Genomic DNA, 11,936 nt, shown 5'->3' with positions numbered 1-11,936 from the left:
TTAGTGACTAACTCAACCCTACCCATATCCCTTAACCACGAACCCAACCCCCTGATCCTGTCCAAATAAGGTCAATTTCCCCCCCAATAAACCATGTACTCTGATTTAACAACTATTGTACACCTAGAAGAAAGACCAAACAACACCTATCAGGGTGTGGAGGTGTTGCTGCCCCCCCCCACCCACCCCTACCTCAATTCCACATGAACATGACTCAGCCATCAGACATCGCAATGTCCCCCACCCACACCGCGTGTCATTCTGACTGATTTGTCCACCGCTGTCAAACACGTCACACGGCATCCAAGAAGAATGGCACGCCACAAGTGACTTGGCACCCGGTACCGCTTGGCAATCTGCAGAATGGCACCGCCCGGGGAGTGGGAAAGTGGGAGAGTGGGAGGGGGGGATTCTAGATGATTCCATAGCCACACTACCTCCGTTACAACATCCCAGAATAACTTTGCGCATTCTCGCTCCATAAACTTCCAGGAGGGAAAGTTTTCATTGGGTTGACTAATTCTTGCTCTTTATATGCATGCAGTAGTTCTTGAAAGTCGGATAATACAAATATGTGCAGTATACACATTTATTTTGAATATATCAATTTCATGAAAGAAACAGAAATACATGTTTCAAATGTTTTACTGTTATAACAGAGATGCATATTTTTACGCATAAACTAAACAGACACTTTGCCAAACTTTCTGGATTCAAGGCATATATTTTACATGAGAAACAAATTTCACAGCACGCCACCAAACAAAAAATGTCACTTTAAAGTGGACGCGCATGTCAATCACATCCCTTCTTCCATCTCATGGAAAAACCTCTAATTGGTTTTCCAGTCACTCTGCGTCGCTGGCATAGATAGTTCAACAAAGATCTCTTCTTTGTCGTAAATAAACTATTTGTGGATGAATGAAATTGAAGTGGACAGCTTCCTGCGGCGCACTTCGGTGCTGCACAGTGGGTGGGAATCATTGGCCGAATGACCTCAAATATAAGAGCTTTAGGAAAAACTGTTGACTACTTTTGAACAATTATTTGTACGCATACTCCTTCAGTGTTGCAGGGTGACACTTTCATACTGATTATTATTATGGTCATTATTACTACCATTATTTTTTTTTCTTGTTTCTCTTATATTACCGTATATTAGACGTGGTAGTAAACAGACACACACATACACGCACACCTTCCCTCTGTTGTGTCGGATTATTTTGTCGCTCCAGAAACCAGGCTGCTAAATTTGTCCCCACTGCTGACATGGGAGAAGGTCAATGGAATCAGACAAAAAAAATAATAGAAGGGAATGCAGGATAAAGCACAAAAAGAGGGAGTTTTTCAAAATTGTTTGAAAATTTTTTTGGTGATATTGTATAGTGTGGGTATGGGTACTGTGGTTTATGATTCATAAATCATTATATGAACAGGTGCTATGTGGCAAAATATGAGTGACACAAAATTGAAGTAAATTTAAAGTAATTTTAATAATTTTTGTGTCCTGTATTTTTGTCATTAAAAAATAGAAGTCATTTGTGTCATTATATAATGAATGTATTATTGGTTATGTATTAATGGTGATGATGACTATACAAACTTTGAATATCAGGTTGTTAGCATTAACTTTTGTGCTATGCATGAGCTGCGAAGCATGTTTGTGGGAAGTGGGTTACGAATGCATGTGCGTGTTTGTGTTTGTGTGCATACGTGGGTTTGTTTCCTTCCTATGTGCTGACGCCTCGTAGCGAGCGGCATGCCAGAGAAGGGAAGGGCAAGTGGATGGTCCGCCGTCCATTCCTGTGACTTAACCTGACACCATTTGCACTAAGACGGCGACAGCTGCACATGCATATGCCGACCGTTCTGTTTGTTGTCGGGATTACTGCGCGATAAAAGCGCCAGTGAGCAGCAGCATGGCCCGGGCTACACAACTACTGTTTCCTCCCTGACTTAGAAAGCCTTCTCCAGGCCTCCAGAGCCCTGCGAAAACACAGGTGGGGCCACTTCATTCGAAAAGGGAATGAATGGGAGTATTCTCCCTATGATTAACCGGGTCATAGTAGAACCGCGTCTCGTTTAGACATCGGTCAAATGGGACGGCTTATGTAAGGAGCCTCAACACAAATACTGGGTCGCCAGAGTGGAGATGCGCAGGAATCAGCTCCGGTTTTGTTTGTGTCATCGGGTCCTTGTGAACTGAAAGGGAAAAATTTGCGCGATGTGATCTACTGTATGTGTCAGTTTCCCAATGACTGAAGAGGACAAAAAGTAGAATAAAAACCCCAACATGCAAACATTACACACACACACACACACACACACACACACACACTAGTATGACAATAATATGGTGCTTAATCTTTTGAAAGCTAGTGACAATCATATGGTACCCACATGGCTGCTAGCTAGCTAGCAAGCGGCACTTAGAAGACGCTAATGTAGCAAGCGACATTTTCACGCATAATTACGAAAATGCCACTAACAGAAGAACCCGCTCCAAATGATCCTCTGTTTACAAAACAGTCCTATCAAGTCCATGGGAATAGGAAGAACATTTTGAAGCTGAAACTAGAAATCGACTTATAAAGGTTTTCTTATCTTAAATTGAACCTGTGACAGTGCTAAACATCGCTAAATATTCTTCTTTCAGAAAAACGGTAGCACTATGTTTAACGAAGCAAAATCAACTTTGGTAAGTAGATCACCTTCAACATCTTTTTAAATGAGGAGTTAAGTTTGCGCCCACATTTTCACGTGCAAACCTGGAGTAAATCAAGCCCACGGTGTGATATGCTTTGGATCATGAGTTGTTGTTTTCCTTCTCTCTACTTTTCCCTCGCCATCATTCTGACACAAGTTCATCATGGTTGCATCTATCCAAATGAATGTGTTTCTGTAACATTCTGAATATTTTCCGTTAGAGTAATTGAACAAAAGAGGCCTTTGTCTATTCCAGTCATGTGAGTGGCGACAGTATATTAAGATTTTATCCACCTATAATCAGCACTCCCACCGTTTTGTTAATTTACTCTCCACTTACATGTATGAGATTTCCTGACCGTGCTCACATGACAGGCATGCAGGTCAGCGAAGATCTTGAGGCTAACCTGGGGGTCGGAGTAGGGAGGGCGGGGGATCGGGGGCGTGGTTTGGTGATTGATGGGGACTAATACTTCCCCTTTCCTCCCTCTGCCGTCCTCCTGCTCAGCTGTTCTGCAATGTGCTGCTTCTTGTCACTGAAGAGAAGTGAAACAGTGTTGCCAGTGACAGGGCGATCCCTGGCAGACCCCCCCCCCCCCCCAACACACACATACAAACACACGCACACAGACAGATTAATGATCACCGGTAATGACAGTCCCATTCATTTCAATTGTGAAATGGAAATTTCAATCTCCTTTTGGATGGTTTGATTCATTTACTGTGTGCAAAGTAAACGGCAAGTAAACACCACAACGCACCCCGGCTCCGATTGATTGTTGTGTTCACTTGAAAATTACTGAGGAGGGATTCATCCCTGCAAAAGGCGCAAGTGTACTGACCCGACGCACCAAAGCACACGCACACACGTCTGATGTTGTGCTGACAATGGGTTAAGATGCGAGACACGTATGAGTGACTGAGACTCCTGTTGGACTCCGGGACCAACACAGGCGTCTTTGTGCTCCCTCCACCATCAGTGCCCATCCATCATAGATTAACTTGACAGGCCACTGCAGCTCAGCCTCGAGCCTGAACCAGATGAGAACACGAGCCGCTAGAACGCTACAACTTTTGCCTGTCATTTTATGCCACAGACTGCCATCGTTTTATTCACCACTGGGGCTTAACGATTTAAGACCCAATACAATCAATAGATTTTCATTTTAATATTCAATGAATGGCAAGCATAAGAATGAGTGCTCTAATGTTATTTGGCCAGCTCTAGCAAGACCACTACAGATATGAAGGGTACACTGAAAAAAAATGGCGTTTAAAGTACTCTATTATAGTTCGTTGGCCAACGGGATGCCAGGATGATGCTCGGTAATAGCCAATGGCAGAGCAGCTATAGGTATGTTGCGTTCAGGAAACTCGGAGCTGCGACTTTTACCTTTTTACCTTTCGTATCTTGAAATTTCTTTCGGAACAAGAGTCGATATTTACCCGTTGAGGTGTTTCATGAAATTTCGTATGAAGAGATGTTCGTAAGTAGAGCTACCACTGTAACGTATAGTCTACGAATCATTGCTCTGTATGAACTAGAAAAGGCTGAGTCACCTCCAACAATAGTAATCAGTTCACTCTCCGAGAAAGTGTGTGTGTGTGTTTTGGCTGTGTGTCCGTGCTAGCGGAAGCAGGTCTGAATTAGCCGGTGAGCCATGAGGTGCGACATCTCCTGGAAGGATTAACAGTTGATGGTGGCAGGAGGAGGTCAGGACAGGGAAGAACATTTCCACCGCTGCACGTTCATTTCATCACTGTTCCCGGATCCTCTGGAGTAAGAGGAGACGGTGACAACTCCACGTTGAGCTCTGCCGGTTCTTGTACAGGCTTGTCTGATTCTTGCAAGGTCACTTCAGCATCACACTCAGCGAGCAAAAGCAAGACCTAAAGACATTTTTATGTGGTTTAACGTTGTTCGTGGACGATCTTTTGACCAAGAGGTCACACATACTTTAGGATATGGTTATGCATTGTTGGAATTTTCATGATTGGTCATTTTTATTTCGTTTTGGCTTTTGTTTTTGTTTTTCGGTTAGTTTGAATTATTTTTCGCTCAGATTGTTCAGTTCAACACTAATAATAGTGTTGATTTTTTTTCACCGCTGAAAATGCTTCATTTTAGGTTATTGTTTTTAAGATGTGCTTTATTTTTTGTTTCTTTTGTTAGTTTTGGGATTAGTTTGACTTTTTTTTAAAGTCAAACAAATTTATTTTATTTTAAAAACTCAATAAATATTGCGTAATAAAGTATAGTTTTAATTTTCATTACCGGTAGTTTTCATCTGAGCAGAAAACACCAAAACCTTGACATGTCATTAGACCAAGGCAGAGTGATTGAAAAAAATAAAACAGGCTAAATAAATGACTTGAATTATGATTTTCTTTTCTTCCCCCATCGATCGACTCTGTGTCATGTCTGTTGAAAAAAAGATGTGACATGATTAAAAAATAGACATGGTGGAAATTCTTGTTTAACGATCATTCGGGGAAAGAATTGACTTTTCTGTTGCTCGGATTATTGGAAGAGACTTTTGATGGCGAAATGGATAGCAAGCAGGCCAGCTGTTATTATTATTATTCTTATTTGTGAAATGACGCAAAGAGAGCCAAGTAAAACGTTGTTGTCATACTGTATCTGAAAGAAAATGCTTTCTACAGACCCGATGACGCAGATTTGGATTTCAGTTCATCCCTTTAGAAGTAGCCTCTCCGCTTTTATATAGTCTTGTGATTCTCTCTGTACAACTATTGATGAGATCCACTGGATTTATCCTCCTTACTCCACAGGTTCAGTTGATTTGATTCATTTTTTCGTTTTTGTCATTGGTTTCAGTTCAGAGCAGAGGCCTTCAGTCAGTTTTCGGCCACCCAGAAGTATCCAGGCACTCATCACGAACAGACATCATGAAACGATGTATTCCATGCGAACCAGGTCAATCATTCCGACATTCCGGCACAAAGTGAAGAATTAATTTGTGACCTAGTTTTAGGTAAACGTCAATCCTCTGCCTCATTTCCTCTGCATCAACAACTCATGAGCCAAACAACTTTTTGTCATCGCATATCAATGGAGCAAGTGACAGCTGCCTCCAAACTGTCCACATGCCCAACTCTGCGCCCCTATTGTGGAGGACTTTATGTTTAGTGTCATTGATGGAGACGAGGGGCCGGGATTAGCTCATTAGGACGGACATCTTTGATGCGCGGTTATCTTTCCCATTTCCCTAGCAACTCGATCATATGTTGGGCTCTTGAGACGCACGCAAGCAAAAAGCCCACTTGACGCACACACACACACACACTCGTATATACGCGCACGGGCCTCGAAAGCTCCAGAGATCAGGGCCCGACTGAGATATGAAGCATAGATGTGCAGCAACAGCTAAACGTCGTGTCAGGTTTCTGGGGGCTCGTGCTAAATTTAACCCGGTGATCCTGCAGCAGGCAGAGGGGTTTAAATGCCAGCCTACAGTTGCTCCACACCAGTTGTTCCCCACACGTCTTCCACTCATCACAAACACAGGCCAAGGACGAAGGCAGGCGCGCACGCACGCGTACACTCGGACACACACGCTCCAGGCGCAAGGATCCGAACACCACGTACACTAGCTAGAGCGGTTCCAAGGGAAGCCAGGGATCCTTGTCGACTCGCGCACCAAAACGTTGTCCAATATGGAGCTTTTCGAGACCAACCCTTACTTCTTCCCAGATCAACGCTTTTACGAAGGAGGGGACAACTACTTCCCCACTCGTCTGCCCGGGGCGTACGACCAAACCGGCTATCAGGACAAGAACTCCGTCATGGGCTTGTGCGGGACTCTCTCCGGGGGCGTCGGGGTGATTCCGCCCGAGGACAAACCCTCACCGTCCGGCCTGTCGCCCCACTCCGAGCCCCACTGCCCGGGACAGTGCCTGCCATGGGCCTGCAAGCTGTGCAAACGTAAGACGGTGACCATGGACCGCAGGAGAGCGGCCACGCTGAGGGAAAAGAGACGCCTAAAGAAGGTCAACGAGGCTTTTGACGCTTTGAAGAGGAGCACCCTGATGAACCCCAACCAGAGGCTGCCCAAGGTGGAGATCTTGAGGAGCGCCATCCAATACATTGAGAGGCTGCAGGCCCTGGTGTCCTCCTTCAACCAGCAGGACACCGAGATGGGGCACTACCGGGCCGGACAGAACCAGCCTCGAGTGAGTAGCGTGAGAAGGGAATGTTAAGATCCAATCGGAGCCGTAAAGTGAAGGATGAGGGTGCCGTTCAACTGTGACGTAATGGAAGATTTTTAGAACAGGATCAACACAACAACTTTCAATTGTCTCGACGCATGATGAGAGAACATTTTCAAAGCTCATAAAATTTTAGCTAAAAAAATGTTCTCCAAATGTTAAACTCATCACCAACCTTTGCCTTCGTGTGGGGTCTAGTGTCTGTGTGTGTGTGTGTGTGTGTGTGTGTGTGTGCAGCTCCAGTGTTTCTGTATTAGTGCGCTGTGTCATAACACTTTGACTGACAGCGACTTCTGCTTGTGCGCGTCTCCATGGCAACAGGTGTCGTCGTCAAGTGAGCCCAGTTCGGGCAGCACCTGCTGCAGTAGCCCCGAGTGGAGTAGTACCCCGGAGCAGTGCACGCAAAGTTACAGCGGCGAGGGTGAGTCCACTTCACGCCAATACAAACACACACACACACACACACACAGATGGCTTCAGAACAGGTCTTTCTCATATGGGGGCCTCCAGAACTTAGACAAATGCTTACTCACATCATGCTTGACTCTCCGCAGAGCTTCTGAGTGCCGCCGATTCTCCAGAGCAGGCCACCATACAGACCCTGAGCTCCATCGTGGAGGGCATGGCCGCAGCAAACGGAGCAGTGACCTTTCCTCTGGACATTCCTAAATAAGAACTTCCACCGAGCGGACCCAGAGGAAGAAGAACACTGTGCCTCAGAGACAAAGCGATGAGACGATTGAAAAAAAAAGCAGGCTGTTATTTTCAGATTTAAGTCAGAATCCACCTTGACGGTAACTAATGTTTCAAAGGGTCTGCTCGACAAAATGAATTCCACCTTTGGCCTTATTTCCTTGATTCACTGCCTTAAGCCACAGGCCAAAGAGTCAGTCGGAAGCTCGCAGTTGAAATGACTTTGCATGAACAAGGCCTGTTTTTTCTCCTGACTTAATTTAAGCTTTCCTCTTTTCGAAACCTTTCCCTGAAACTTTCATTCTTGTTTTGTGTGTGTTTTTATGCAAACAAAGAACCAGGAGTTTATTTGTGGGGCCAACATGTACCATGGCAGTTTTGACCAAGATTGCTTAATGTTAAAACTGGTTACAAATGCTAGTAATGTAAATACGTTCCCTTTTTTTACAGAGTGGTTTTGCTAGTTTATTTTGTATTTTTTTAACTTATTTTTGACTTTTATAACTAAGATTGTTGTGTATTTGTAGATGTTTGGAAATGTGATATTTCCTGACCAGTCCTTGCAATAAAGACCATTTTGAATACAACAACTGCAATATTTATGGATACAGTAGAACCCGAAGGCCAAACATGGTCTGTTTTTAGTTCTGAATTAAAACAAAATACATATAGAATCTCAATAAGAAATAGGAAAAATTGTTTCAGGCTCAAACTGCTCCTATCATAAAACTTGAACTGTCTACTACATCGTAGACCAGCGGTCCCCAAGCCCCGGGCCTCAGAACGGCACTGGTCTGTGGATTATCTGGTACCGGGCCGCACAGAAAGAATAAATAATTTACATGACTTCCGTTTTAGTGAGTTCGGAATCTGTTTTGTTTTGAAAAAATACCGGATTCTCTGTTACATCCGTCTACAGTATGCCACTCTTGATGCAGGTCAAGGTGCGCTTCTCGGTCACGTGATAGGTTACCGCTAAACTCAAACCCAAGAGCTAGCAAAATGAGTGAAAAACAAACGTCTTTGGGAAGGGGAAAAGGCGATGAGGATGAGGAAAAGGAGACAGAAGATGAGCCTACGACTTTCAAGAAAAAGAAACCTACGTTTAATAGACAGTATCAGGAGCCCTACTTAAATAACGGATTTATCTCAACGGGAGATTCCCACGCACCGAGCCCACTCTGCGTAAAATGCGGCGATGGTGAGTCGTATTTTTTCATGCACATGATGTTCGTGGTGTATTTTATGGCACGTTTAAACATTACCATAACAACCAGAGAGTGTTGCGGCCAGATAGGACGTTCATCGTGTCATGATTCGTGTTTTTTATTATGTTTCGAAAATACCGCAGTTTTTCTCCGCCACGCCTTAAACCGTTGGGCAAAAAAGGTTGGGGACCGCTGTCGTAGACAATCACTAAGCTATGCTAGCACAACAGTTACTGTGCAAAAGAGTCAATTACACACCATCTACAGTATAACCACAAAATTCCATATTTCAGGACTGTCAAAAACCACAGACTTCCTGTATAAGAATGTAGATTTTAAAAAATGACCACATGGACTGTGGACCTGGGAGGATAGTCTTGCCACAACACGGATGACATTTCTGGCTCTGCTCCATTCTTAGACTTCTATATCAACGTCAACTTGTCCACTTTGTACTGAGCAGCCAGGACAGAGGTGTGTTTCATAGTCAATTCAGTTTTTGGTTCGGTGGTCAAGAGTCGCCGATGGTAGTGCATAGGTGTCAAACTCAGGTCCTGGAGGGCCACTATCCTGCATGTTTTCCAAGTCTCCATATGGACAGGTTCAATGTCAGGCTTGCGCAGATCTTGCTGATGATCTGATCATTTGAATCAGGTGTGTTGTAACGGGGAGACTTGCAAAACATGCAGGACAGCGACCCTCCAGGACCTGAGTTTGACACCTATGGTGTAGTGGTGCACTCGCCTGACTTGTGAGCAGGCAGTGTGGGATCGGTTCCAACTCATTGAAGGTGTGGAGGTGGGTGTGAATGGTTCTTTGTCTCTCTTGGTGCCCTGTGACTGACTGGCGACCAGTTCAGGTTGTAGTTTGCCTTCCGCACAAAGTCGGCTGGGATGGGCGCTAACACCTATGCAGGATAAGCGGTGTTGAAAACAGATGGATGGTTCTCTGGTCATCATTGCAACTTATTCTTCTTGGTTATGCCTGGTACGTTGTGGTGTGGTGAGATTACCAAACAAAAGCATACAAAAAGCAGCATACTTATGGATCAGTTGATGGGTCAACTCAACCTTTAAATATCGCGCAATATTACAAACATATTTTTCGGAATAATTTGGATTGAATTCCAGGGGGGGGTGTCATGTTTGGAGGGTTTAAGAACAAAAGAAACACAACACTCAAGTCTTTAAAAAACAGCTTTACTCATGTCTATATATTGTCATACTTTATAGGTACAGTACTTTTTTTTTTTTCAAATTGCCAAATAATAAAATCTTGATATGTCAGCATTGTTTCACACCTGGAATAAAGACACAGTACTCATAGCTGCCACATAGCACATTACATCTTTTATAGACACCTCGGAAAACCCTAAAAAAAAAGGAAAATAAAAAAAATATTGTACACCCATCCATCACTTCACTTGGTTCATATGTTGTGTTTTCACTGAATGAGGCCAGCGGAAAGTACTGACTCCTCACTTGCACGTCTCCACTGCAACTAAACAGGAAGTGATTGGACGGGAGTCGGCACTCAGTTCGAGCACTTTGACATCATCACGTGATATCACGGAAATGATGCAGAGCAGCAGCAGAAAGGAGCTACAGTTTTTACACCGAACAGCCACATAGCACGGATCAGATGATCGAATCGTTAACCCTCGCGCACATACACACACACACACGCTTTCTTCCATACAACAGCATCCTCTCCACTTTTGGCTACACAGTGTCATACAGGGAAGGGAGCATGGTGTCAAAAAAGGAGCGGAGCAAGGGGAGTCTGAAATTGGACCCATGAACCTGTGAGGAGAACTTGTCGAGACTCTTCTGAGTAAGCTCCTCCCACTGATAATTCACACACTTACATCATACAGCAAAAGACACGCAAGGTCCGACACTAAGACAAAGAAAAAGTGAGAGAACAGTCACTATTGAATACAGGGCGATAGGTTTCATACAGCCAATATATCACTTTTCCATATATAATTCCAATATATAGATTTGTATACTTTATAAAAAACGTAGTCATCCATTTTATATACAGTACAGATACGATCATTGAGTAATACCTTGCATAACCGATAAAAGGGTAATGTGTAGTGGTGAGTCGGCCATGATGAGACTTCAGGAAGGGGAGGACGACGACCCACGGCTGAGGTTCGGGGAGCACAAAAACCACGATGACAAGGCTACTGGGAGCACTGGGTTCAACTGGGAGAGACCAGAGGCGAGTGTCCTTTACAGCAGCGAGAGCGGCCCCACGGCCGCTGTCAAGAGTTCAAGGGTCAGACCTGGCCTCGGTATTGCACGTGTCCAAAGGTGCGAGGTGTCTATTAGAGGAGAGAAGCCCCGACCCCACTGGCACCCGGGTAGCACTCTCTTCAAATTTGGCAGTTCACTCTCAAAAGGCCGCAAGCATGTGTCCATACAGGTAATGACAATGCACTGAGAGACAGAAGTTTGGTAAAGGAAGTTAGATTCTGGCAATGAATGCATCTTAGAAATACTTCATTCTCTGTGGCAGCACCGTGGATTAGTGGATAGCATGCCTCACATTCCTGAGGTTCTTGGTTCAAATCTCAGCTTCGGGCTCTCTCCGCGCTTAAAGGGACATTTTGGGCCGGGATGGTCAGTTTTCACGATGAAGCTCAATTTGTTGTGTCGTATGTTTTTAAAAAATCTGGGATATGATATTGCAATTATATTAATTTATGTTGGAAAAATCAATAAAATATTGACGACTTTAAAACCGCTTACTGGAAATGGTGGGAGTCACGGCGGGAACCGGAGACTATTTGTCCATTCAAGATCCTTGGAAATACATTGCGAATGATGTCAAAACTATGTGTGTGCAATTCTCTACTTAGGTCCACACCAACCTCTTTAAATATCACAAAATGATGAGCCTTTGCATGGCTGCCTTCAATGAGAATAAGGAAATGAGCTTATGTGCAGTTTCTGTCCTGACCTCTTCTGAATTATTCATTGGTCATTACAAGTTAGATTTTAATATACAGGATACTTATTTTTATTGTTTACGCCTTCAAAACGGAGAACATATTCACCCAAACACCGTTTCTAATCGTAAATAATCTTA

General features: G+C 44.0%; 2 protein-coding genes across 9 annotated transcripts in view; one reads left to right on the top strand and one right to left on the bottom strand.

The window, feature by feature from the left end:
- The first annotated feature begins 6,175 nt into the window (after positions 1-6,175).
- On the top strand, positions 6,176-8,219 carry myog (myogenin). Its single transcript, XM_052075614.1, has 3 exons — positions 6,176-6,900; positions 7,258-7,357; positions 7,491-8,219. The coding sequence occupies exons 1-3, from the start codon at positions 6,385-6,387 to the stop codon at positions 7,607-7,609; spliced, it is 735 nt and encodes a 244-aa protein (XP_051931574.1). The 5' UTR covers positions 6,176-6,384; the 3' UTR covers positions 7,610-8,219.
- Positions 8,220-10,018: 1,799 nt separating this feature from the next.
- Positions 10,019-11,936, bottom strand: part of ppfia4 (PTPRF interacting protein alpha 4) — a 49,512-nt gene continuing 47,594 nt past the window's right edge. For all 8 annotated transcript variants that reach the window (XM_052076840.1, XM_052076843.1, XM_052076844.1 and 5 more), the window contains one exon: positions 10,019-11,284. The gene's annotated coding sequence lies outside the window, so the exon portion shown is untranslated. The remainder of the gene's footprint in view (positions 11,285-11,936) is intronic.

Source organism: Hippocampus zosterae, chromosome 9 (assembly GCF_025434085.1).
Source record: "Hippocampus zosterae strain Florida chromosome 9, ASM2543408v3, whole genome shotgun sequence".
NCBI lineage: Eukaryota > Metazoa > Chordata > Actinopteri > Syngnathiformes > Syngnathidae > Hippocampus > Hippocampus zosterae.
Note: the sequence above shows the minus strand (reverse complement) of the source record. Positions and strands in the feature narration are given on the sequence as shown.

Excerpts from the sequence above, each read along its gene's own strand:
- myog (XM_052075614.1), top strand. The coding sequence starts at position 6,385 with ATGGAGCTTTTCGAGACCAACCCTTACTTCTTCCCAGATCAACGCTTT. Across the intron at positions 6,901-7,257 it reads CCGGACAGAACCAGCCTCGA|GTGTCGTCGTCAAGTGAGCC; the intron begins GTGAGTAGCGTG and ends CCATGGCAACAG. Across the intron at positions 7,358-7,490 it reads GCAAAGTTACAGCGGCGAGG|AGCTTCTGAGTGCCGCCGAT; the intron begins GTGAGTCCACTT and ends GACTCTCCGCAG.